Here is a 26,055-nt window from a genome sequence, read left to right as displayed (position 1 = left end):
TACACTCTCAGCTCAGTAAGGTTACACTCTGAGCTGATTGGAGGGAAAGGGCACACACCCCCTCTACGTAGGAGTTGAACTGAGGATGTCAATCTGCTGGAGCTCCCTGCCCTGTCACCTTTTTTCTCTTGGTGTCAGGAAAACTTGTCAGAAACGATTCATGCGGATCGAGAAACAAAACAGCAAACAGAAATGACACCTAGTGCTCCTAACTGGGATAAATGCACACTATAGAGGGGTATGCTGTGTTCATATTTCATGTCTGAGGTTTACAACCACTGTAAGGGTAGAGGAGGTGGGATGAAACATCAACCTTCCCAAGTGCACTAAGACCTTTACTGAAAAACAAGGCTATGCTTACCTTCCCTGTCCTCACCCTCATCCATACTATATGCTACAAAATGCAGGTTCACTTTTTTAGTTGTTACCTTTAAAGACTTGGTGATGATTTCTGAGTAATGTCTGTAGGCCTCCACATTCATTCTTCAGACTCTGTAATGTCTCCTTGCCCAGGACATCAGCTACTTCTCGTATTGTAAGACATCCTATTGGAAAAAAACGTAATTATCCTTGCCATTCAGTGTTTTTTGATACAATGTTTGATACAATGAATGTTTTTATACTTTGGCTTTGTATCTCAGAAATCATTCTAAAAAGTGGCACAATTGAAGCTAACCAGAAAATCTCAAACCCTGATCATACAATCCTCATAACATTTACCCACAACTATGTAATGTAAAAGCCTATCTAAAGCTAATCATACATGATCCAATTGTACAAATCCCCCATAGATATCAATGACTATGTAGTGCAAGTGCTGCTGCTTGATTTGGTTTGTGCCCAATGGACAACTTCTGTAGAACCAAAGTTTTGGTAAAGTTAAAAGGAGACTATACAACCAGTTCAAAATCCCAACTCCAGGAATTAAACAAAAATCTACCGTTGCAGCTGGTCCCTCCCCCACTACTCATTTAGTCTAAGGGTGCAGGAGTGATGTGAAATAACGTATCCCTCCCTCCAGCAGGGTCCCTCCAGCAGAAAGTCTCTTCTCTAAGGTGTTCCTGACCATGGTCGCACTCCTGTCTCCTTCACGTACAATGCAGGGTTAATAGCAATGCACTGTAGGTGGCGATGCCAAGGGACTGCCCAAAACCTGAAAAGCTGGAAGAAAAGGAGGGGAGTGCTGGAGCCAGCCAGAATGGGTGTGAGGCAAATAATACTGCCTTCTCATCTTCCCCTATGCCCTAGAGACCCTTTAACCATACTGCAAGGGTAGATTTTTGTCTAAGTTAACGTTAACACTCAACTGAATATGAAATGCACCACATAGCTGTTGATAAAGTAAAAAGTTATTAGCAAAAACTGTTGTATGCTGGAAGTAAGAGGGGTTATATGTGGGGGGGGGGGTCACTGTATTTATGTTTGCCATTGTCTAAATCCTCAACCTGAATCCTAACCCAACAGTCTCTGAATTCCTGTGTCCTCAATAAACAAGAAAGAAAATCTCATTAAGTGCAGAGGAGAGAGTGTCCAGATAAACAGGTGCAACTTATGTAGGGGGATTGGTTTCATCCCTTTGTATCACATTAGGTCAGTCACTTCAGTGAGTATATTTAAGGGTTTACAGCCACTGTAAATGAGTTATTCATTTTGTAAGCAATAATACAGACCCTTATGCTACATAATTGTTGATAGACCTAAAGCACGTTGTACTGAGTGTATACCGTATAGTGTATGGGCAACTTAAAGGAGTTAAATTCAATCAAGGTGTTACAATCAAGTTGTAATGTGTGGTCAGCTTAACAGGCAAGTTCCCCCGCTACTCTGCCTAATAATGTATTTTTCTGTTTTGATTAGAAATCGACTTCTACTCACATGTCATATTCCCCATGTCTCCTTCCCAGCCCCTTAGGTATCACTCGCACTATTCACTTGATTCACTGGATTCACTTGATTTATATTATGGATGATGCTGTCAGGACAGTGTGAACCCTCATCCCCCCCTCCCCGGTTTTGTATTGGTAACAAAGGAGGGGCCTAAAAACCCACTTTTCCTGTGTCAGTAGGTAGGTGAGCAGTTCCTTGGTTAATGGCCCTTCATTAAGGGTCAAAATGGAATACAGTAAACCCCCCTCCATCACGGGGGTTACTTTCCGGACCCACCTGCGAAAAGTGGAAATCCGCAAAATGGAAAAACCCTATTAAAATACACTGTAGGCATGTTTTTTTTACTGTCACTGTACTTTTAAAAGCCTTTTAAGGTCTTTAAATACACTTTTAAAACAATGTATTTTGCCGTTTGGGCCTGTAACAGTTTTTTCAAAGCTTTTCATGTTTTTTTTTTTCTCTTTTGGACAGATGGGAAATACTTAATATTTAATACAAATCTTTCAATCTGTTAAAGCAGAGTTCCAGCCATTTCACTCACCTGTCCCAACGGTCCAGCGATGCGGCCGCCCAAAGCCTCGATCCTCTCCCTCGGCATCACTGCTGTGGGCACCCGGCTGTGACAGTTTGCGGCTTCCCAGCCGGGTACGCACTGCGCATGCGCGAGTTGCGCTACGCGCCGTGATTGGCCGGCAATCTTCTGGGACCTTTGACATGTCCCAGAAGATTGCAGGGAGGGAGGGGGAGAGGAGAACTTCCGCTCAGGGCGCCGCGGCGCTCCGACCGGAAGTGGGAGCGGGTACCTGTCAAAACTAGGTACCCGCTCCCCCCCCAAAAAATGACATGCCAAATGTGGCATGTCAGGGGGTTAGGACCACCTAAAGCGGAAGTTCCACTTTTGGGTGGAACTCCGCTTTAACTACAGCTAAAAGTAAGAGACTCTAAAATGATTTATCTATTTCTACTGGGTTTAAAAATACCAGATACGTGAGCTTCAGATCAGTCACGATCAATCTATCATGCACAAGGACAGCACATTTTTTCACAAACATTATCTGTAGATTGTTATTTTGAATTGTACTCTTTTTTAAAAAGGTAACATAGGAGGGTGGGCAGAGCCTAATGGGGATTCAGAGACACTAGTTCCCCATTAGGTCTGCTCCTCTTGTGATTGGGCAGATCCGTAGCCAATACACAGCCTTATTTCAAACACAAGAGAGCGAATCTGTTGGTTCAGCTTCCACATCATGCTCCACCCACTTTGAAGCCGACAGTGTCTCGAAGGAACCAGTGAGAGATCGGGAGGGGAGGAGATAGCAATGACAAACATGGCACTCTGCTAAACAGCGTACAGAGATAGGCACCATGTCTGTATTTAAGACCAACTCAATCTTAATGTACAGTTTCACTATCCATGAACTGGAGGTCATTTTTTTTTTTTTTTTAAGTAATGCAGTCATAGAACCACTTTGTAAAAGTGGTGCTTTTAAGAACAACCTAAATCCGTCACAAATATCAGTAAAGGTACTGACAGAATGAAAAGCGTTAGGGCTTTATTAAATCTCCTCTTTGTTTTATTTTATTTTTTTCTTTTTATAAGTGAGGTAAACGTGATTGAGCTTTTTATATACTATTTCCAGCCAGCAAGTGAAACTTTCAGCTTTTTTCTATCTGCTTCCTAGGCTGTTTTGCTTACAAAAAGCCTATGGATTAAACTGCTGCAACTCAAATTACACATACAGCTGAATAAGAGTGACTTTGCTGATCCAGGAAGAGAACCAAGTGCAGAAAAAAATAAAATAAAAATAAAAAAAAATAAAAAAAATACTGGACTGCCAGGTTGTCAATGACTTCAAGCTTTAAAGTAAAGAGCAACAGGTAGCAGCAAAAAATATTGCACTCCACCTTTGCTAAAAGATATACATTATATAAAACCCAGTGGTGACTAAATACCACCAAAAGAAAGCTCCTAATTTCATATGGGTAGTGTTACATGACTGTGCAATTGTCATTCAAAGAGCAACAGCGCTGAAAGCTGAAAATTGGCCTGGGCAGGAAAGGGGGGGGGGGGGGGGGAGTAACCAGCAGCAGGCAAGTGGTTAAAAAAAAAAATGGCTCCTAACTTTTATAGTTGCCTCCTAGATTCAAAACAAATTTGTCAAGCCCTGGTTATACATCTATATGCATATTACCAGAAGTATTGGGACGCCTGCCTTTACACGCACATGAACTTTAATGGCATCCCAGTCTTAGCCCATAGGGTTAAATATTGATTTGGCCCACCCTTTGCAGCTATAACAGCTTCAACTCTTCTGGAAAGTCTGTCCACAAGGTTTAGGAGTGTGTCTATGGGAATGTTTGACCATTCTTCTAGAAGCGCATTTGTGAGGTCAGGCACTGATGCCTTGCACTTTGCTTTGTGCACTGGTGCGCAGTCATGTTGGAACAGGAAGGGGCCATCAACAATATGTTCCCACAAAGTTGGGAGCATGAAATTGTCCAAAATGTCCTGGTATGCCAACTCCGTTCACTGGAACTAAGGGGCCAACCCCTAAAATACAACTCCACACCATAATTCTCCCCTCCACCAAATGGTTTGGGCCAGTGCACAAAGCAAGTTCCATGAAGACATGGATGAGCGAGTTTGGGGTGGAGGAACTTGACTGGCCTGCACCTGATAGAACACCTATGGGATGAAAGAGCGCAGACTGTGAGCCAGGCCTTCTCTCCAACATCAGTGACTGACCTCACAAATACGCTTCTAGAAGAATGGTCAAACATTCCCATAGACATACTCCTAAACCATGAGGTCAGCCTTCACAGAAGAGTTGAAGCTGTTATAGCTGCAAAGGATATTGAACCCTACGGACCAAGACTGAGATGCCACTAAAGTTCATGTGCATGTAAAGGCAGTCCTCCCAATACTTTTAGTAATTTAGTGCAGGCCTCGACAAACCCTAGGCGCCAGGTCACCATGGCAAGCAGAAATTGCATCCTGCTGCCTGGGGGTTTGTTAGCCCCAGTGGCTGTAGCATGGCGGAATGTCAGTCCTGACACAGCCCGGCAGCTGGCAGGCAGGTGTCACTGTGCCGTGTGTGTGTACGAGACCAGGGATGGGGAGGAGCGGCACTGTGAGAGCAGATTGAAGGAGGAGAGGGGCGGGATTGTAAAGAGCAGGTGGGAAGGTGCAGGCTGTATGTAAGTAGGAGGGGCGGGGGAGGAGCAGAGCTGATGGGTGGAGTGGAACCCCAGCAGAAAGTGTCCCCTTGCGGCTCTCAGTGACAGCATGGGGGTGTGGACTCCAGCCTCCCACTGTGTGTTCCTTGAGCTCATCCTATAAGGTCACTAGGTGTGGGTCAAGGCTGAGCTCTCAGCCTCACCTCTGAGAAGGAACAGGTGGCGCTGCACTGGCTCTGCAATGGCCACAAGCTAGCCATCCCTTGGACAGCCCAGGGCCGGTGTGGTCACCCAGTGCCCATTAGTGCCGCCCCATCAAAACAGCCTCATCAGTGCCCAGTGTAGCGTAATTAGTGCAGCATTATCAATGCCCATCACTGAACGCTCATCCGTGTAGCCTTATCTTTTTTTTTCTAAATTTTTGGTGGGGTTTTTTTTTTTTCTTTTAGCAAGAAAAAAAAAAAGTGGTGATTAAAAACCACCAAAAGAAAGCTCCATTTGTATGAAGAAAAAAAAAAATTGGCTTAATTTAGCTGGCTCTAAATTCAAAGCAAATTTGCCATGCCCTGATATAGTGTACAGTGGATATAAAAAGTCTACACACCCCTATTAAAACGTCAGGTTTCTGGGATTTTAAAAAAATGAGAAAAAGAAATAACTAAAATAATGTGGTTGCATAACTGTGCACACCCTCTTATAACTGGGCATGTAGCTGCGTTCAGAATTTAGCAATCACATTCAAACTCATGTAAAAATATCAGTCAGTACACATCTGCCATCATTTAAAGTGCCTCTGATTAACCTCAAATAAAGTTCAGCTGTTCTAGTAGGTCTTTCCTAACATTTTCTTTAGTCACATCCTACAGCAAAAGCCATGGTCCGCAGAGAACTTCCAAACTAGCATCAGAGGGATCTCATTGTCAAAAGTTATCAGTCAGGAAAAGGGTACAAAAGAATTTCCAAGGCATTAGACATAACGGAGAAAACAGTGAACACAGTCATCATCAAGTGGAGAAAATATAGCACTACAGTGACATTACCAAGAACTGGACGTCCCTCCAAAATTGATGAAAAGACGAGAAGAAAACTGGTCACAGAAGCTGCCAAGAGGCCTACAGCAACATTAAAGGGGCTGCAGGAATATCTGCAAGTCCTGGCTGTGTGGTACATGTGACAACAATCTCCTGTATTCTTCATATGTCTGGGCTATGGGGTAGAGTGACAAGACGGAAGCCTTTTCTTACCAAGAAAAACATCGAAGCCCGGCTAAATTTTGCAAAAACACACCTGAAGTCTACCAAAAACATGTGAGAAAATGTGTTATGGTCTGAAAGAACCAAGGTTGAACTTTTTGGCCATAATTCCAAAAGATATGTTTGGCACAAAAAACACTGCACATCACCAAAAGAGCACCATACCCACAGTGAAGCATGGCGGTGGCAGCATCATGCCTTGGGGCTGTTTTTCTTCAGCTGGAACAGGGGAGTAGTCAAGGTAGAGGGAATTATAAACGGTTCCAGTCAATATTGGTACAAAACCTTCAAGTGATTAAAAAGTCTCTTTATTTAAAAATAACAAACATGTTATACTTACCTGCCCTATGAGTTGGTTTTGCACAGGGCAGCCTGAATCCTCCTATTCTCGGGTCTCTCTTAGCTACTGCTAGTCCCTCTCTTCAGTCGAGTGCCCCCCATTCAGACATGGAGCTGTCGTTTGGCCCCGCCCCTCTCTCTCTCCTGATTGGCTGACTTTGATTTACAGCCGCAGGAGCCAAAGGCGCTGCTGCTGTGTTTTAGCCAATCAGGAGGGAGAGTCCCGGACGGCCAAGGGACTCGTGGACATAGCTAGACAGATGGGTTCAGGTAAGTATTAGGGGGTGCTGGGGAGGCGGCTACACACAGAAGGCTTTTTATCTTGATACTTTTGGTATTTGATTTGGTATTTTTTGCGCTATAAACAAAATAAGAGCGACAATTCTGAAAAAAAAAATATATATTTTTTTTTCACATTCTGCTATACAACATTCCCCCCAAAAAATAAATAAATAAATAATTAAAAATCAATTTTTTTTAACATTTTAGGCCAATTTGTTTGCTACATTTTTTTTACCAAAAATATCGCAAAAAGCTTATTTTGATTGGTTTGCGCAAAAGTTATTGTGTCTACTAACTACGGGAAAGATTTATGTCATTTTTTTTTTTTTCTTAACTAGTAATGGCAGCGATCTGCATTTTTTTTGCGGGACTGCGACATCTCAGCAGACAGATCGGACCCCTAACTGACACTTTTGGGGAGGACCAGTGACATTACCACAGTAATATACAGTGTTACTGTAATAATGACACTGGCAGGGAAGGGGTTAACATTGTGGGTGATCAAGTGAGTTAAATGTGAGCCTAGGTGAGTGATTCTAACTGTGAGGGGCGTGGCTTGTAAAATGACCATAGAGACCTGCGATCCTATATAGAAGGATCACAGGGGCTCTATGATCAGTCCAGGGAGAAGAACGGTCAGCTGTGTTTACAACAGCCGAGCGTCCTCTCTCAGCGTGGAGCGATCGCGGGTGTCAAGTGGCAATCGGAGTCGCCTGCCCCGTGCATCGGCTTCCCCGCTGACGAGCGGAGGCGGGAGCGCGCCGCTGGCAGCGCTTGCTCGCCCCTTAGCTCCCTGAGCGCGACCGTCGTATACCTACGGCGGATTGCGCAGGAGCGGCTACCTGCCGCAGTATAACTGCGGCGAGCGGTCATAAAGTGGTTAAGGGTTTGCACACTTCTGCAACCATATTATTTTTGTTTTCTATTTTTCCTTTCCTCCACCTAACAGATTTCAATTTGCTGTTCAACTGAATTGTACAGTTTATAGGTCACATAAAAGGTGGAAAAAGTTCTGAAATTATTTAGCTTTGTCTAATTTTTTTTTAAAATCACAGAAACCTGACAATTTAAGCCCCCATTCACACTAGCGCAACTTGTCAGGCGACTTGGTCGCCTGACAAGTCGCGGTGGGTCGCTCGCCATTGATTAGCACAGGACCCGTTCTAATAGGAACGACACAAGTCGCTCCGACTTAGAAAAAGGGTCCTGTACTACTTTGGGGCGACCTGGAGGCGACTTACATTGACTTCAATGATATGAAGTCCTTGCAAGTCGCGCAGAGGTCGCGGTGCACAGCGTCGCCCCACCAAGTCGTATCGCCCCTGTCTGAACGGGGTCTAACAGAGATGTTTAGATTTTTTATATCCACTGTATATGCCTGAAATGATACAAGGGTAAGTGGTAAATTGGCAGAGGCTAACAATAGCTTTAGAATTCCAAAAACTTAAAAATAATGTGGCTTTTAGAGTTACACAAAAAAAGGCTTTTCTGCAGCAATGGAAGTTGCAACTAAAAAATCCTACTGGCCTCCTGACTTTTGTTCATTACTTACTAACCATCGGTCTCTATAAAAGCATTACTTGGCAAAACTGCACAGCAGGAAGTAGTGCATTTCTCTTATAATGTTGAGAAAAGGCAGTTAACAAAGGAAAACAGACAGATCATTAAAAGTATAGACCTTTCCTTTAGAAATAGAAAGGAAAAAACCAAGCTGTAAGAGTATAGCTCCCTACACCATCGAAAGGCACTTATAAAGTGGGGGGAACTCTGAAAGGGACAGGTCTACAAGACCCAAAGCCACCAAAGAATCATACAGTTCTGAGTATAAACACAATGTTTATTTGCTCTGTGCTAAAATTGACATCCATACATCACCTGCCGCCCAGTCTAAGTATATACCGTATACGTCTTGGGTGACAAGTGGTCAAAATTTTCAGCCAGCGATTGGGCTTTCATTTAAAAGTTATCTGAATGGCTCTACAGTCACCTGAATCACTTTTACGGGGCTTGGAAGGTCCCAGACTCTCCTGTTCCACCGGGACCACTGAAAACGGTTGGGCCGTCTGCCGACAGAGGTGGAGGAACATCATATGTAACCAGTGGTTGCACCACACACATAAGGTACTGTCGCGAATGTCAGAGTGGCAGCAATAACTCCAGCAAAAGAGCTCAAGTTTACCTCTAAACTGGTAACCTTTTGGTTTAACCACTTGCCGACATGTGGCAGTTCGGCTCCGTTATGCGAAACTACGTACCTTTACGTCGCTTCGTGTAGCAGATAGTGGGGGAGCCAATCAGCATCCTCTGGGCACCCATGATCGTTACCCATGGAGACAGAACGGCGGTCTGCCTATGTAAACATGGCAGACCGCTGTTCTGTCAGTGATGAACACAGGGATCCTGTGTTTCTCCTATTAAGGAACACAGATCTCTGTGTTCATCCAGTGATTACAACCACCACAGAGGTAGAAAGCATCCCCATGGCACACATTTAACCCTTTGATTGCCCCTGGTGTTAACCCCTTCCCTGCCAGTGTTATTAGTACAATAACAGTGCATATTTTTAGCACCGATTACTGTAGTAAAGTCACTGGTCCCCCCCAAAAGTGTCAGTACCCCCCAAAAGTGTCAGTAAAGTGTCCGATCTGTCCACTGCAATTTCGCAGTCCCGCTAAAAATCGCTGATTGCCGCCATTACTAGTAAAAAAAAAAAAAAAATGACAAATCTATCCCCTAGTTTGTAGACGCGATAACTTTTGCACAAACCAATCAATATACACTTATTGGGATTTTTTTTTTAACCAAAAACATGTAGCAAAATACATATTGGCGTAAGTATTGATAGAAAAAATTAGATTTTTATTTTTTTTTTATTGGTAATGTTTTATAGCAGAAAGTAAAAAATATTGTTTGTCTTCAGAATAGTTGCTCTTTTTTTTGTTTACAGCGCAAAAAATAAAAAACAGCAGAGGTGATAAAATACCACCAAACAAAAGCTCTATTTGTGGGAAATAAGGACATCAATTTTATTTGGGTACAGCATTGCACGACCACGCAGTTGTCAGTTAAAGTAACACAGTGCCGTATTAAAAAAAATGGCCCGGTCATTAAGGGGGTAAAAACCTTCCAGTCCGGTTAAGTGGGTACTACCGTTTCTTGGCCATATGAAATTCTAAATCTTAACATGTTTGGTATTCATTTACTCATTTTTTTTATATTTTACCCCAAAAAAAAATGGGTATTACATTGTGTTTGTGTGCACTAAAATGCATTTAAGTGTATATTTTCCAAAACATTTGTTAAATGGCTGTGCAAATATCAAACGGCATTAAAAATTTCAACAACCAATATTTTATTCTCCAGGGTCTCTGCTATCAAATATTTAATGTTTGGGGGATCTAAGTATTTTTCAAGCAAAAAAAAAAAAGTTGATTGTAACATGTATGTGAGAAATGTCAAAAAAGTGGTTAGACTGCATAAAGCAAAAAAAAAATAAATAAAAATAAATTGGTTTTCTAATATATTATATATACACAGTGCATTCGGAAAGTATTCACAGCACTTCACTTTTTCCACATTTTGTAATGTTACAGCCTTATTGCTAAATGGATTAAAGTCATTATTTTCTTCAAAATTCTGCAAACAATATCCCATAAATACAATGTGAAAGAAGTTTGCTTGAAATCTTTGCAAATTTATTACAAATAAAAAAGACAAAAAAAAAAAAAAAAAAATCACATATACATAAGTATTCACAACCTTTGCCATGATACTCAAATTAAGCTCAGGTGCATCCTGTTTCCACTTATCATTCTTTAGATGTTTCTACAACTTGGAGTCCAGCTGTGGTAAATTCAGTTAATTGGACATGATTTGGAAAAGCACACACTTGTCTATTTAAGGTCCCATAGTTAACAGTGCATGTCAGAGCACAAACCAAGCCATGAAGTCCAAGAAATTGTCTGTAGACCTCAAAGTCAGGATTGTATCGAGGCACCGATCTGGGGAAGGGTACAGAAAATGTCTGCAGCATTAAAGGTCCCAATGAGCACAGTGGCCTCCATCATCTGTAAATAGCAGAAGTTTGGCACCACCAGGACTCTTCCTCGAGCGGGCTGCCCCAGCCAAACTGAACGATTGGGGGAGAAGGGCCTCAGTGAGGGAGGTGACCAAGAACCCCATGGTCACTCTGACAGAGCTCAAGAGTATCTCTGCGGAGAGAGGGGAACCTTCCAGAGGAACAACCATTACTGTAGCACTCTATCAATCAGGCTTTTATGGTAGAGTGGCCATATGGAAGCCACTCCTCAGTAAAAGGCATGACAGCCCACCTGAAATTTGTCCAAAAAGGCACCAGAAGGACTCCCTGACCATGAGAAACAAACTGTTTGGTCTGATGAAACAAAGATTAAACTCTTTGGCCTGAACGTTCATTACCAGGCATCGCTCATCACCTTGCCAATATAATTCCTACAGTGAACCATAGTGGTGGCAGCATCATGCTGTGGAGATGTTTTTCAGTAGCAGGAACTGGGAGACTAATCCGGATCTAGGGAAAGATGAATGTAGCAAAGTACAGAGACATCCTTGATGAAAACCTGCTCCAGAGTGCTCTGGACCTCAGACTGGGGCAAAGGTTCATCTTCCAACAGGATAACAACCCTAATCACACAATCAAGATCATAAAGGAGTGGCTACGGGACAACTTTGTGAATGTCCTTTAGTGACCCAGCCAGAGCCCAGGCTTTAATCCAATTGAACATCTCTGGAGAGATCTTAAAATGGCTGTGCATCGAGGCTCCCCATCCAACCTGATGGAGCTTGAGAGGGCCTGCAAAGGATAGGAGAAAACGCCCAAAAATAGGTTTGCCATCATATATATATATATATAAATACATATAAAAATAGCGTGTGGCATCATACTCAAAAAGACTTGAGGCTGTAATTGGTGCTTCAATAAAGTATTGAATACTTATGTACATGTGATTTTTTTTATTTTTAATAAATTTGCAAAGATTTAAAACAAACTTCTTTCACATTGTATTTATGGGGTATTGTTTGTAGAATTTTTAGGAAAATAATGAATTTAATGCTTTTTTGAAAAAGAATGTAACATAACAAAATGTGAAAAAAGTTAAGCGCTGTGAACACTTTCCCGATGCACTGTATATTGGTATGCATGCTATTTTTTTAAAGCTAAAAAAAAAAAAACTGTAGCTGGGCAGAGGAGAGAGCTGAGGAGTCAGTTGAGAACCGGGAGCCACTCTGATATAGGTACAGATTGGCATATTTTTTCTATAACACAGGCACAGGGACAACTATTGTTATATTACAGATGGGATGGGATGATTTTATATAAGTGGCTTAACAACCATTTAAATTGAATGTTGCCATTCCACAATCTGTGATTGTTTTATATAACTATCCAAAAATTCAAACACCACTTACTTGTAATCTGAGAGCCTAGAGCAGCCTCTCTTAATCTCTTTAAGCATTGAGGAACCCTTGAAATAACTTTCAGGTCTCATGGAAAGCCCTGCTGATAATCACTGTATCTACAAATCATGGCACATTAGCATGAACAGTAAGTCAGTTGAGTTGGGCCCCCTTATACTTTTGGGTCATTGAAGTGCACCCTTACATTGGTGGTCAGTGAAATCCTTCCTTACATAGTCGGAGGAGACAAGCTCTCATAGATTGGTAATCAGTGGAAGGAGCAGCCCTTTACCTTAGTCAGTAGGAAAAATGCTCCTTACATTATTAGCCGGTGGAATAAAATGGTCCTTACATTGGCAGTCACTGATCAAAAAAAAACAAAACGGATTCCCATATCCACACAAGCGAGGAGGATAGAAGGGGGATAATTCTCCCTCCCCATAGCAAGCGGTTTGCTCTGAGGGCACTTGGCAGGAGGAAGGTAACAGGAGCGCCGGTGGGGGACCCGAGAAGAGGAGGATCAGGGGTGCTCCGTGCAAATCCATTACACGGAGCAGATAAGTATGATAGGTTTGTTCTTTAAAGGATTATAAAGAAAAAAAATGTCCATATTTTAAAACCGCTCATTTTCTCCAAAAGAATAAACACACGTCTGATGTTACCACGCACGCCAAACATGCGGACCAGTTCCTGGGAACGTATCTAAACCCCACTAAAAGATTCAGAAAAGAGTTGGATGATCTTGTGCAGAGTGGGTTTTATACAAGGATTTTATCCAAAAAAGAGAAAACATATTTAATGCCTAGTTATAGCCGTATACCCACTATTTATACTCTGCCCAAAATGCATAAGGATGTCAATAACCCACCTGCCAGGCCAATAGTCAACAGTATAAATTCTGTAACCTCCAGAGTAGGTGAGTATCTTGACAGATTCTTACAAGAAAGTGTGATCCGTACCCGTTCATACCTACGAGATACTAAAGATTTTCTCCAGGCTATTAATAGTGTCACTTTCCCGACAAATGAAGAGGTGTTCCTTGTGACATCAGATGTTGCGTCATTATACACCATAATACAACACGATGACGCACAACTGGCACTCAATTGGGCTTTTTGTCAACGGGATGATATACCCGATGCCCAGAAGAGGTTCCTAGGCCGGGTGCTTGACTTCTGCTTGTCGCATAATTACTTCTGGTACGGAAGTCTTTTCTATATCCAGAAAAGGGGTGTAGCGATGGGCGCGAAGTTTGCCCCAAGCCTAGCGAACCTCTTTATGAGTAAGTGGGAGGACAGGTATATCTGCTCCTCACGCAAGAAGGAGCTGATCCTTTACCGTCGCTATATAGACTACCTGTTCTTCATATGGAAGGGGTCCGAATCTTCTCTGTTGATCTTCACTGAATATTTAAAACAACAACTCCAACAATATTAAGCTTGAGTATTGTTGGAGTAAAGAAAGTGTTCACTATCTAGATGTGGAGGTAATGATGCAGGAGGGCCATTTAAGCACCAAGGCCTATTTCAAGCCAACTGATCGAAATGGCTATTTGCCCATGTTTAGTGGCCACCATCCTCAGTGGTTGAGGAATATCTCTAAAGGTCAGTTCCTCAGAATTAGGAGGAACTGCACCCATGATTCTGACTTCTTGACACAAGCTCAGATCATCAAAAATCGGTTTATGGAGAAGGGATATGATGGCTCCAGACTGGACAAAACCATTCTTGAAGTTGGTACGATGTCACAGGAAGCCTGTTTGAGTGATAGGGATGTGGTTGCCAACACCAAACACGAATGGGGGTTCATTACCCAGTACAATGAGCAATATAGGGAGGTGGAGGACATTTTCCGCAAGCATTGGGGGGTCCTCTGCATGGACAAATTTTTAGGTCCAGTGATTCCAACTCAACCTGTGTTTATATACAGGAAATCTCCCTCGTTTGGTGATCAGGTTATTAAAAAAGTCTTAGACCCGCCTACTAGACCTAGGCTCTTCTGGGATAGGGTGGGTTTCTTTGCATGCCGTAGATGTATTTCTTGTAGGCAAGTAAAAGAAACATTAAGAGCTAAGACCTCTTTCGTTGCCAATGGCAAAAGTTTCGAAATTAGGAAATTTATTGCGTGCCAATCAACGCATGTTGTTTACTGTCTTGAGTGTCCGTGTGGCCTGATTTATATAGGCCGCACAAAAAGGACATTGTCCAAAAGAGTGTCAGAGCACTTGGCCAATATTAGAAAAGGCTTCAAACATCATAGCGTTTCGCTACACTTTGGACAGAAGCACAAGAGAGATCCATCTGGTCTCAAATTCTGGGGTATAGACAAGATGGACCCGGTATGGAGAGGTTCCAATCTAGTTAGAGAACTCTCTAAACGAGAGACTCAATGGATCTATTTAACTGGTTCCTTAACGCCCAAAGGTTTGAACGTTGAATTGGACGTCAATTGCTTTTTAAGTGATTATTGATGTTATTATACCCCATCAGGTTTTATCTTTTTTACCATACATTTTTATCATATTTTTACTATCATTAAATTAATAATTTTGGCACATATGGTGATGCATAGTGTGTCCTCCACCATTTTTATGCAGTATGATGCTTATCTGTATTAATATGACCATTATTTGGTATTGTGGTTTTTTTAGGTGGTTTTTAATTCTCAATCATGGGAAATTTTATTGATTGTTCAGTATTTATATACTCAGTGTAGGTTTAATGTATTATGATTTTATGATCATTTTAAATCTGAACACTCGTTATGTAATAGTTTTATTATGTAAAAGCACAGCCCTCTGAACACATCTTTTCATATCCCAATTATTATACTCATCAACTGGGGTCGGACTTTAGGGATTAAAACTGGCCATTATTAGTGTTATGGTGGTGGGATGAAAAGAAATATTAGTTAAATGCTATGGTAATATGTCTCTTTCCACACATTTACTCTCCCCGATGTGCGCAGTGGACTGAGCTTCAATAGGATCTCTGTTGTGTATTTACTTTGCATTGTGGATACAGTGTATCTCTAATTATTAGCTCAAGGGCTGCTGCTATTTGTTCAGTGATCTCCTATGACTCAGTGTGGTCCCGCTCTGCAGATCGTTGCGCTTGCATAAGTTGCCGGCAGTTAACCTTTTGAAGAGGAGTGAGATAAAAGGAGGTGGAGGTGCCGCGCGCCCACACCCTCTGTAGAAGTCATTGTTTGTGACGAAACATGTCAGGGAGTGAGCGCGCGGCCACCCAGACTGCAGCATAGTGACGAGCGGCCGAGGAGTTACACTTACATCCTCCCGGGGCTGACGAGCTGGAGAGGAGTAGTGAGCGGTGAGCTTCCCGGCAGCGCCACGGCTGCTTCTATTGGAAATATTCATTCATGCTTTTATTAGTGTATCACATGTGAGTGCATTGAGTGGGGGATTTTGTGGGTTGAATAGTTAATAAAATTGTGTTGAACTACTACACTATGAGCCCTTTATGTTTTACATCTTGCTCTGCACACACTTTCTGGATGAGCCGGGATATGGAACTGGTCTATGTTTCTGATCTGTGAATGGGGAGTTATCTGGTCTGGACACCGGAGATTCAGCAGATTGGATTTAACCTACCTGGGCTGGTCTGATGATACAAAGGCGGTTGTAACCATATATGTCTGGTGAGTGAGCATTGCCCTAGGGGTCACGAGGTGTGGTGGAAGCCTTCATCTGTGGTTTTAGGATTGATCCTCGATTTAAGGACTTTGCTGATTCACAGACTGTTTTCTTCTAAAAGGGGTCACTCTTTTTAATAGCGCTGCTCATGTATTGGACTTTCCAGTTTTTTCCTATTGTGTTGAGTTTGATACATTGTTTACACATATATATATATATATATATATATATATATATATTTATTTATTTATTTATGATCGTCCGATATATCGAGGGCCGATATGCACTTTCCCCAATATATCGGAATCGGCCCCTGAGGTTACCAATATTGCCGATATTTCGGGAAAGTGCAAGTACCGGAGTGATGCCTGCAGCTAGAGGCATCACCCCGGTACCGCCGTCCATAACCGAAGGTGAGCTGTCTTGTAAGGAGACCAGGGCAACCAGCATGCATGGCCACCGCAGACCCGATCAAAGCCGCATTTGGCTCTGATCGCGTCTTCGTGCAAAAACCCAGAAGTGAAGTCATGAGTGGCATCACTTCCAGGTACTGTCTGGTGCCAGATTAAAAAAAAAATGACAGAATTCAAAACAGCCAAACTTTGCATTTTGAATGCTTTTAAGTGCAGAGGTACAAAAGTGCCTGTCAAAAAAAAAAAAAATAATATATATATATAAATATATATATATGTATAAATATATACACACACACACACACACACACATTATATATACATATACACACACACACACACACACATATACCTACACACACACAATTACGACACGTCATATTGAAATTAAATGTTATTAAAAAAAAAACACCTTTCCTTTTCAATCTGTGGTTGCTGTCATTTTTTTTCTAAAATGCAAAGCAATATGACTACCTAGAGGTGTGCTGTACAGAATGTGTACATACATAAAAACAATCTGAATGAGACAAATAGACACTTACTGCCTCTGTTCCATGTTGCCTGTGTTCCATTACCAATGAGCTCCAGGTCCTCTTCTGTGTTCAGATGCAGTAATAGCTTTGCAACTTGCAGAACTACTTTATCAATGAAGTCTCTGGGAAGCAAAACACAGTTCCTAATCTGCTCGACTTTGTCCCTGGGCCGGAATGATGGCAGCCACTTCCTATGTCCTGTCTCTGGATCATCTGGGGAAACATCTGAGCTTTCTTCTACATTTGTAGAGTGATCACAGAGCACATCATCTTCTCTGGTACAAGCAGAGTCTGATGTATCATTAGAATGACTGGCTATGTACGTTGTCCTCTCCCTATCAATCTGTTCTTCCTTCTCTGGTGGGTAATTTCTTGACTTTCCAATAAGGCATACCTGTGATTAGGATAGTACATCGAAACAAAAAGTATAATATATACATTGATCATTTACAGCTATGTTATATTACTTTACCACAATTGTATAATGGTTTAAATAAAATAAATAGTGTAGGGTCTATCATGTAGCCCTAATCATGCCGTTGTTCAGTGACTGCCGAATGCTAGGTACACACAGGCCACAAATCATCTGAAAACAGTGGTTCAGCAGTTACTGGCTGACTTTGGCCCGTGTGTGCCGCTCCTCATACAACAGAAGCGAAAACCAGCAGCGGACTGGCATCTGATCAGCGCTAGCAGACAATGACCGCTGTGTTCTGGTGTCAAAACACAATAGCACAGCGAGGGAGATCGCCGTATTAACATTGCATAGGTAGTACAGCGACTACCTTTGTTTTATTTTTTCGTTCATCCCGCTGGGTTGAACGAAAAAAAAAAAAATTCCTGTGTGTACCAGCTTAACTGCCCAATAGCTCAATTCATCTTGGGGGAATTTTGTAAACCAGAGTTGTATAAAGTACTCGAAACCCATACTTGAGTAAAAGTACAAGTGCTCGATCAAAAAGTGACTTGAGTAGAAGTGGAAGTGCTCGATCAAAAAGTGATTTGAGTAGAAGTACTAAAGTATTCAACATTTTTTGTACTTAAATATTGAAAGTAGTTTTTTTTTAAAATTTTGCTACTCAAGTACTGAAAGTAAAAGTACAAGTACTGTGTTATGTAGTTATTAAAGAAAGTCGTCAAAAGTTTGATCATCATATTGTTTTTTATTATTTCAAATGCAGCTTTTATTTATACATACAGTGGCTTTTATTTTCATATGCGCTGATAATACACACGTTTTGAGCTTCGTGAAACCTGCCATCTACTGTTCTGGCCGTGGTAATTTTTATAATTGTAACGAGTAACTATGCAGCACAACAAAAAAAATATCGGAGTAGAAGTATTGAAATCATTGCAAAAAATATAGTGAAGTAAAAGTGGAAGTAGGAGAAAAAATTCTACTCTAGGAAAAGTACAGATACCGCCTTTCGGTACTTAAGTACATTAGTGAAGTAGTTCTACTTAGTTACTATACATCTCTGTTGTGAACACACTTAGCACTCATCTTCACTTCCACCCTTTAATTTTACTTGAAAATAGTCTCACATCATAAAAACAATAAAAACAAGAACAATCTGCCATTTACTGAGAGGGAAAGAATATGACTAAACTACAAGTTTCCTGATAAAATAGGTTTTATTTGCCTGCACAGCAAGGGCAAACTGCTTATTTAGGTCTAAGGAAGAGTAAAAGCACTTTTCCTTACCTGATCCTCCATTCCCCTATGCACTGGCAGTGGACTGTCTCTTGGCATCCTCACGTCGGAGGCAGGGATATGGACCTTATATAGGTCTTGATAGCATCAGGACCTTGTACCACTGGAGCACAGAGAAGATGGTGCAGGGGCAGGTCTAACAGAGTGGAGGAGCAGAGAAGCGGGTAAAAAAAAAAAAAAAAAAAGTTTACTTTTCTTTGCCCCCTAGACCTAAACGAGCAGTTAACCTTTGCAGTATGGGTGCAGCCACACTGCAAGAGAGAATTTTCAACTTTCTTGGAGATGGGTTTTCAGTTCTAATAAATGTCAGGAAAATACCAAAGCAACTACACTATATCTACACAAGTAGCACAGACACCTTAAAGTGGAACTTTAGTCAGAAAATTAAAGAGGTTGTAGAAAAAAGAAAAAAAAAAAAAAGATCTTGTTCCCTTATAGCAGGTTAAAGAGGAAGTAAACTTCTGCTGCAGACATTTACATATAGGTAAGCCTATAGCTAAATGGAATATACTAGCTCATTATGCCTTTGTCTTACATGGGTTTTTTTCCCTGAGTTTACAACCTCTTTAAACAGCATAGTGTTTGTGCTGTCTAATCTGTCCCTTTATGTGCTGTAAAAAACCTGGTTGGATCCTGCCTGTTCCCATTCCCCCTGTGTAAACTGACCACGGTAATCATGGCTGCAGATTCAGGATACCGTGGTCAGTTTATGTGCCTCAGTTATACCGCTGCTCTTGTCTCTCACCCCATCTCCAGCTCCCTTCCTGCCTGTCAGCTCCTGCTGCTATTAGTAGCTGGCAGTAAAGTCAAACAAAGTTTACTGCCAGCCCCTCTGTTCTACTAAGCTATACTACACATTGTACATTTTTGTATAAAATTATGACTCTAAATACATTCTTTCAGATCTTTTCTGGTCGATCACGTGACCTCTGGCCGCTCTCCTCCCCTGATCTAAGGGCTACAGCGGAAGGGGTTTGAGCAGACAACATAGTGGTAATGTGACCTCCTGGCTGATGTCAGAGGGGGATCTCAGCCCCTCCTACTGTAGCCTTTAGATCGGGGGAGGAGTGCAGTCGGGGGTCACGTGATCAAAAAAGATCTGAAAGAAAGTATTTAGAGGCATAATTTTATATGAAAATGTACACTGTAGTATAGCTTAGTGGAACAGGAGAGCTGGCAGTATTCTTTCTTTGACTTTACAACCACTTTAAGTCATGCTAGATCACTTCTGGTTGGCCACTCTTGCATGTACTGTAAAGCTATGTAAAACATTAAACAAACATTTAAAATCCAGTAATACACTGCCCCACCCTGCTTTGCTCATTGTCAGTTGCGCTCTATTTTTAGGCAGTGTGCCAAATCTGTAGAGGCCGATCTGCTGTTGTTCAGGGGCTCTGGGCTTCAGCAAAATGGCAGCTTTGAGCAAGAAGAAACAGGAGCAATGCTGGAGGCAATTTACACCACACACTATTTTTGCTAGCATAATTATTAATATAGAATGTATGTTTCTTGCTAAAGAAAATTATCCTTTATCATGTTGTTATGGGTAAAGTTCTGCTTAAATCCAATCACCATGAAAAGGCAGATGGATCAAGGTGTTGGTGGTACCTGTGTGGATATTAATGTTGGGGTATTTTCCTGACACAAATTAGAACTGAAAAAGTAACTTGGACAAACTATAAAACATCTTCAACACTACAAACAGGTCCAGTTGGACGTGACTACCGATAATTACTACAAAATCTACCATGACCTGGATAAATGAGCACCTTCACACAAATAGGATGGGGACGCATTAGAACCATGGTTAGATTTTTACTGCTATCTGGGGCTCCACTTTAGAAATTTCCCCTCTTAATAAGACAGGAAGTGAGCGACACGTGCAGAAATAAAATCTATTTTGTTAAGTAGGGCAAGGGTAGGCATGAATTTTTGTCAGCACATTTTCTTATAACTCAAGGTTTTGCAATGGCAGATAAAAAGATCCGCAGTTCAAATGGAGCAAATTGGACCTACAAATTAAAATAAATAGTAAAATTGATATTCTTCATATGGTATGGAATGGCGCCAAACTTTAGACCCTTCTAATCACAAGTCACTGAACCAATTTGTCAGAAGTTTAATATCCCCAATATAGGCAACCCAGAATGGTGTCTATTTGGTAACTTTGGGAACACTGATCTCAGTGCATCACTAAAAAAAATTAAAAAAAAAAAAAAGAATAATTTACGCCTACTGCTTTTCTTTGCTAGGAAAGCGGATAGTACTGATCTGGATATCCAGTGGACTGGTCTCTTGTCCCAACTCCTGCCAACATCAGACCTCAGTCTGAAGCCTTTATCTACCCTAACAATCCAGACACATGCAATCCTCCATTGCCCTAGTTTGCTTATATTAATGACACATTATGATTCATATTGTGTTTTAAGTGCTTTAATTGACTGTACACTCTTGCTGCAAGTTATAGCACGTTGAAACATGCTGCACAAGAATCCAACAGGTCTGTTTTGTTTTTTTAAATCAGTGCACACCAATGCAGCATGATTGTGTAAATTGAAACCATGCAATAAAATACAGTTAGGTACCTGGTAACTTTTTCTAAGAAGTCTTCCAGGGCAGCACCTGAGTGATCCTCCCACCTGAAACAGGAAACACAAAATAGTCCACCATTATAAAAATGTCAGTCACACCTGTGTGCTTTAGAAATAGTAAAGCACCAAAAGGAACCCTCAGTAAGCTTATGAGTCCGAAAAACCCTTTTGTATCGTTGTTTAGGGCGGGAACGAGTGCTGCCCTGGATAACTTCTTAGAAAAAGAGTTACCAGGTACCTAACTCCGTTTTCTCTAATCAACTTCCAGGGCAGCATCTGAGAGGATGTATCAAGCAATACTTACTAGGGAAGGGATAAAGTCTGGAGCACCTTGAGACCAAATATCTGGTCCTGACTGGACAGGTGGTTTATGCTGTAACGCCTTGCAAAGGCACTGAAGTTCCACAATGTCACTGCCCTGCAGATCTGCTCCGGTGTTGCCCCGGTCCTTTTTGCGCTTGAGGATGCCCAAGCGCTTGTCTAGTGGGCTTTGACTGCGCTCGGTGGGGGTAAGGTTTTGTGCTTGGTAGGCTGCCTGAATAGCAAGCTTTATCCATCTGGCTATCATACATTTTGAGGCCAGTTTCCCTTTGTTGACTCCTGCGTGGAGAACAAATAGTGTGGTAGTTTTTCACCAACGCTTAGTCCTCTCAAGGTAAGCTATTAGAATTTTTTTTATCCATCCAACCTGGAAGGCAGGGGATAACCACATCCTGTGTTCTGTGGACCGTTGAAGAGACTTTAGGTAGAAAAGCTGGGTCTGGGGTGAAGATTATTTTATCCGTCTGAATCAAACAATAAAGGTTCTATCATAGATAGAGCCTGTATTTCGCTGATTCTCCTAGCTGACACAAGCACCACTAGGAGTACGGTTTTAAGTGAAAGGCATTTATCTGAGCATTCTTCCCATGGTTCAAAGGGTGTGGAGAGGAATCATTTAAGTACCGTGGAGAGGTCACATGTCGGGGTCCTGGTGAACTTCGTGGGTCTGTCTCTTTTTAACGAGAGAAGGAATCTTCTTCTGAGGGGTCTTTCGCCAGCCTGAAATCAGGAAGACAGGGCCGCCGCTTGGACCTGCAAAGTGTTATGGGAAATGCTCTTGTCCGCTCCTTCATGTAAGAAATCTAAGATTGCTGGAATAGTCCCCTTGTCGGGGTCTCCTTTGCTCCCGTACCAGAAGACAAACTTTCTCACTTTCTCATAGATGGCTCTCGTTACAGGTTTTCTGTTGGCTAAAATGGTGTCTATCACCTTGTTTGACAGACCCTTCCTCTGTAGCCTCATCCCATCAGGAACCAGACCGGGAGCTTCCTAACCTTGTGGTTCGGGAGGTTGACTGGCCCCTGCGTAGGGAGGTCCGCCATGTCTGGAAGCATTAGATAAGGTCGAACACTGAGATTCTTCAAGTGACTGAACCATGGTCTCTGGGGCCAATGGGGTGCAATAAGTATCACTATTGCCCTTTCTTCCCTGATCTTTTGTACTACCTTTGGTATGCCCAATTTTGGTTGAACGCATCTACACCGATTATTCCATCTGTGGGGTTCAGGGAGCAGCATTTTGGGAAGTTTTGTATTTATTTTTGACGCAAACAGATCCACCTCGGATACCCCCCCCCCCCAGGTTTGAGTGATCCACGAGAAGGTTGCTTGATTTAGAGGACCATGTTGTCTATTTTATGGATTTTCGACTTAAGTCTGCCAGCGTGTTGTCGGTTCCCTTCGGATGTATGGCAGAAATAGATCTGATGTTTCTCTCGGCCCAAGATGCAGTGTCGTTTCTGTCAGATTCATTAGACAAGTCGACGAGTCGATTTTGTTCCCGCTCGTCTGTTCAGGTATGCCACTGTTGTGGTGCTGTCTGCCCTGAATGGCTGGTTGGAATGCTCTTAGCGCCTCCTCTACGGCTTTTAACTCCCTCATGTTTGAGGATGCTTGGGACCAATCGGGGCTCCATTTCCCTTGTACGCAACGATCCGCCATATGCGGTCCCCATCCCAGAGTGCTGGCATCCGTAGTGATCTGCACCGGATCGGACTGCGTCCATCTGCATCCCTTGAGGTAAATCAGTGGGTTGAGCCACCATTGTAGAACTCTTGTTTGAACAAGGAACCAAAATATTCGTCCCTAGGGATGGTGGGTTGCCATGGGCCAGGATATAATTTTGTAGAGGCCTCATATGGAGCTGTGCCCAGATGATGGCCCGGAATTGAGGACGTCAGTCTCCACACTGCCATGCCCCACCTGATGGTCATGAATTTCGGCACCCATCAGAGATACTATCGCCTCCGTGATTTTCTCTACCTTTTCCTCAGTTAGGAGAATCTTTGTTATTTTGCCATCCAGTATGTAGCCCAATTATAGGACTCTCTGGCTAGGAGTTAATTGTGATTTTTCTTCTTTCACAATCCATCCAAGGCTTTGTAGGAAAGAGATGCTTTTGTGCAGATTGGCTTCCAGTCTGTCTGCTGATTCGGCGACAAACAGTAGATCATCTAGGTATGGCACCACACCTATACCTTGCTGTCTTAGGTTTTTCATGGCTTCTGCCATTATTTGAGAAAACCCTGGGTGCTGAAGAGATGCCAAAAGATAGGAGCTGTGTAATGCATATGAGTGGTAGCCGGGCCTTGGACTGCAAATCTTAGTATTAGTATTTTGGATGTCTTTTTTTTTTTATTGGCACATGTAAATATGTCGAAAGGTAGAGCTGTGCGAATAAACAGTTTTTTTCTTCTTCTGATGGTATGTGATGGTAGGTTCTCTAGTGCAGATAAAAAAAAAGCCTCTGCGTGGTCTGTGCTTTTCGGGAGTGTCTTCACCAGGTACTTGGTTGGGGGACAAGTGGAGTGGAGTCTATTGAGTAACCTTCTTCTATCATACGAAGGACAAATCTGTTTCTTGTGATCTTCCTCCCCTGATGAGCAAAGGTCGCCAATCTGCCCCCCAACTGGAGACCGGCATTGCTTTTTGTTTCTGGGAATGGAAGGCTTGAGGATAAAGCCTCCCTTGCCTTTTTTGTTTTGTTGTGTCCAGCACTTTTTTGGTCCCGTTTCTTTATTAAATCTCTTGGACTGACGAAGGGGGGCTTTCCCCTGCTTCTTTTTGGTTTGAGGAAACCCTTTATTTTTGGCTGCAGTTCTGTCCAGAACAGTTTCCATGTCCAGTCTGAACAGTAAATCGCTTGTGAAGGGGATTCCACACAATCTATTTTTAGAAGCGAAGTCTCCTCCTCACGACTTCAGCCACAGGGCTCTCCTGGCCAAATTAATTAGGCCAGTTGTCCTGGCCGATACCCTCACAGCTTCAGCCAAAGCATCTGCGAGGAATGCTGCTGCTCTGGTTAGTGTGGGTATGGTCCTTACTAACTTTTCTTTTGGGGTTTCTCCTTCTAGCAGCTCTTGCAGCTGAGTCAGCCAGACTAGCAAGGTCCTAGCCGTGCAAGTAGAGGCTATGGCCGGATTTAGATTCGCTGCTCCAGGTTCCCAAGCTCTCTTTAGCAGTGCCTCTATCTTCTCATCCATGGGATTACTGAGGGTCTCGGATTCGAAGGCTAAGTCGGACTTGTTTGCGACTCTAGTGAGGGAGGCATCTACTTTAGGGCATTCTGCCCAGAATTCTGTATCCTCCTCTGTGAAAGGATATCTGCGCTTAATCGCAGCTGGTGTGAAAAGCTTTTCTGGCTCTTCCCATTATTTCTTGACTAAGCTTTTCAGAGTCTTGTGTACCGTAAATGTTATTGGTTTTTTCGGTTGTAAGCCTTTGTACATCTTGTTTTGTAAGAAGGAAAGTACTGCAACTTTTTGCTCTTTGATGCCCAGTATATCTGCAATGGCTCTCAGCAAACTGTCCGTGTCTTCCAAAGGAAAAAAAGGGTGCCTTTTGATGCTGGGTCTTCATCTGAGTCCGAGCATAGGCCGTCTTCGCATTCTGAGCTATCTGAAACGGTTTCTTGCTCCGCTAGGTCTACCTTTCCCCGGTGCACAAGGGTATGGATGGCTTACTGGAAGACGGGGTACTGGTGTGGCTGGAACATCCAGCTTTTCTATAGTCGAATGTAGTGGTCCATTTGTGCTTTTTATTTCCTTTTTAAGAGTTTAGTCTTTAAGGAACCCCTGTGATTCCTTGGCCACCATTTTGTTGATGCATATTTGGCATAATGTTTTTTTCCATTCTGGAGGAAAACCTGCGACTACGAAATGGTGCATGCCTTGCTACTGGTCTTTGCCCTTTTCTCTTATGGGGTCCTTGTCTGTAAATAAGCACAAAGGACCCAGTGAGACAGACGGCTGCCATACATAAACATAAGTAACAGTTTGTAGTGAGGTAAAGACAGAGGAAACTCCAGAGTGCTCTGGCTTACCTTGGAGCAGTCCTGACAAGCAGGATCTGCACGGCAGGGTGGAGAAGCATCGGACATTGTCAGCCTCAGAAAAAAAAAATCATGCATAGAGGCTTTTTAACTGCTTCCTGCTGCAGCTCCAGCCCCGCCCCGCCCCAAGCTGACCCCGTGAAGATTGGTGGACATACCTGCACTGCCATCTACTTTCCTGGTGTGTTGCTTTAAGGAAGAGAGTCCATCTGCCTTTTCCCCCCTGTTTTTCTTTTTCCTTTCTTTTTTTTATGCTTTCCTATTTTTTAAAAAATTGCTCCGCCACCCGGAAATGACGAAAATGAAAGTGCCCCGCTCTGTCGTCCAGCTTCGGGGCTTCCACCTTAACCAAGATGGCTGCGTACAGGAAGTGTGTCACCGGAAGTGCTGCAAGGCTTTGTAAATGA

General features: G+C 42.5%; 1 protein-coding gene across 2 annotated transcripts in view; it reads right to left on the bottom strand.

The window, feature by feature from the left end:
• The window catches only part of TRMT44 (tRNA methyltransferase 44 homolog), a 97,251-nt gene that overhangs the window by 10,678 nt on the left and 60,518 nt on the right, over positions 1–26,055 (bottom strand). For both annotated transcript variants that reach the window (XM_082243181.1, XM_082243182.1), the window contains 2 exons: positions 16,982–17,366; positions 429–545 (listed from right to left, as the gene is read on the bottom strand). In XM_082243181.1, coding sequence (XP_082099307.1) covers positions 429–545; positions 16,982–17,366 — 502 coding nt within the window. The remainder of the gene's footprint in view (positions 1–428; positions 546–16,981; positions 17,367–26,055) is intronic.

The sequence above is a fragment of the Pelophylax lessonae genome (genome assembly GCF_965119305.1).
Source record: "Pelophylax lessonae genome assembly, chromosome: 1".
NCBI lineage: Eukaryota > Metazoa > Chordata > Amphibia > Anura > Ranidae > Pelophylax > Pelophylax lessonae.
This window is presented reverse-complemented; position numbering and strand designations above follow the sequence as displayed.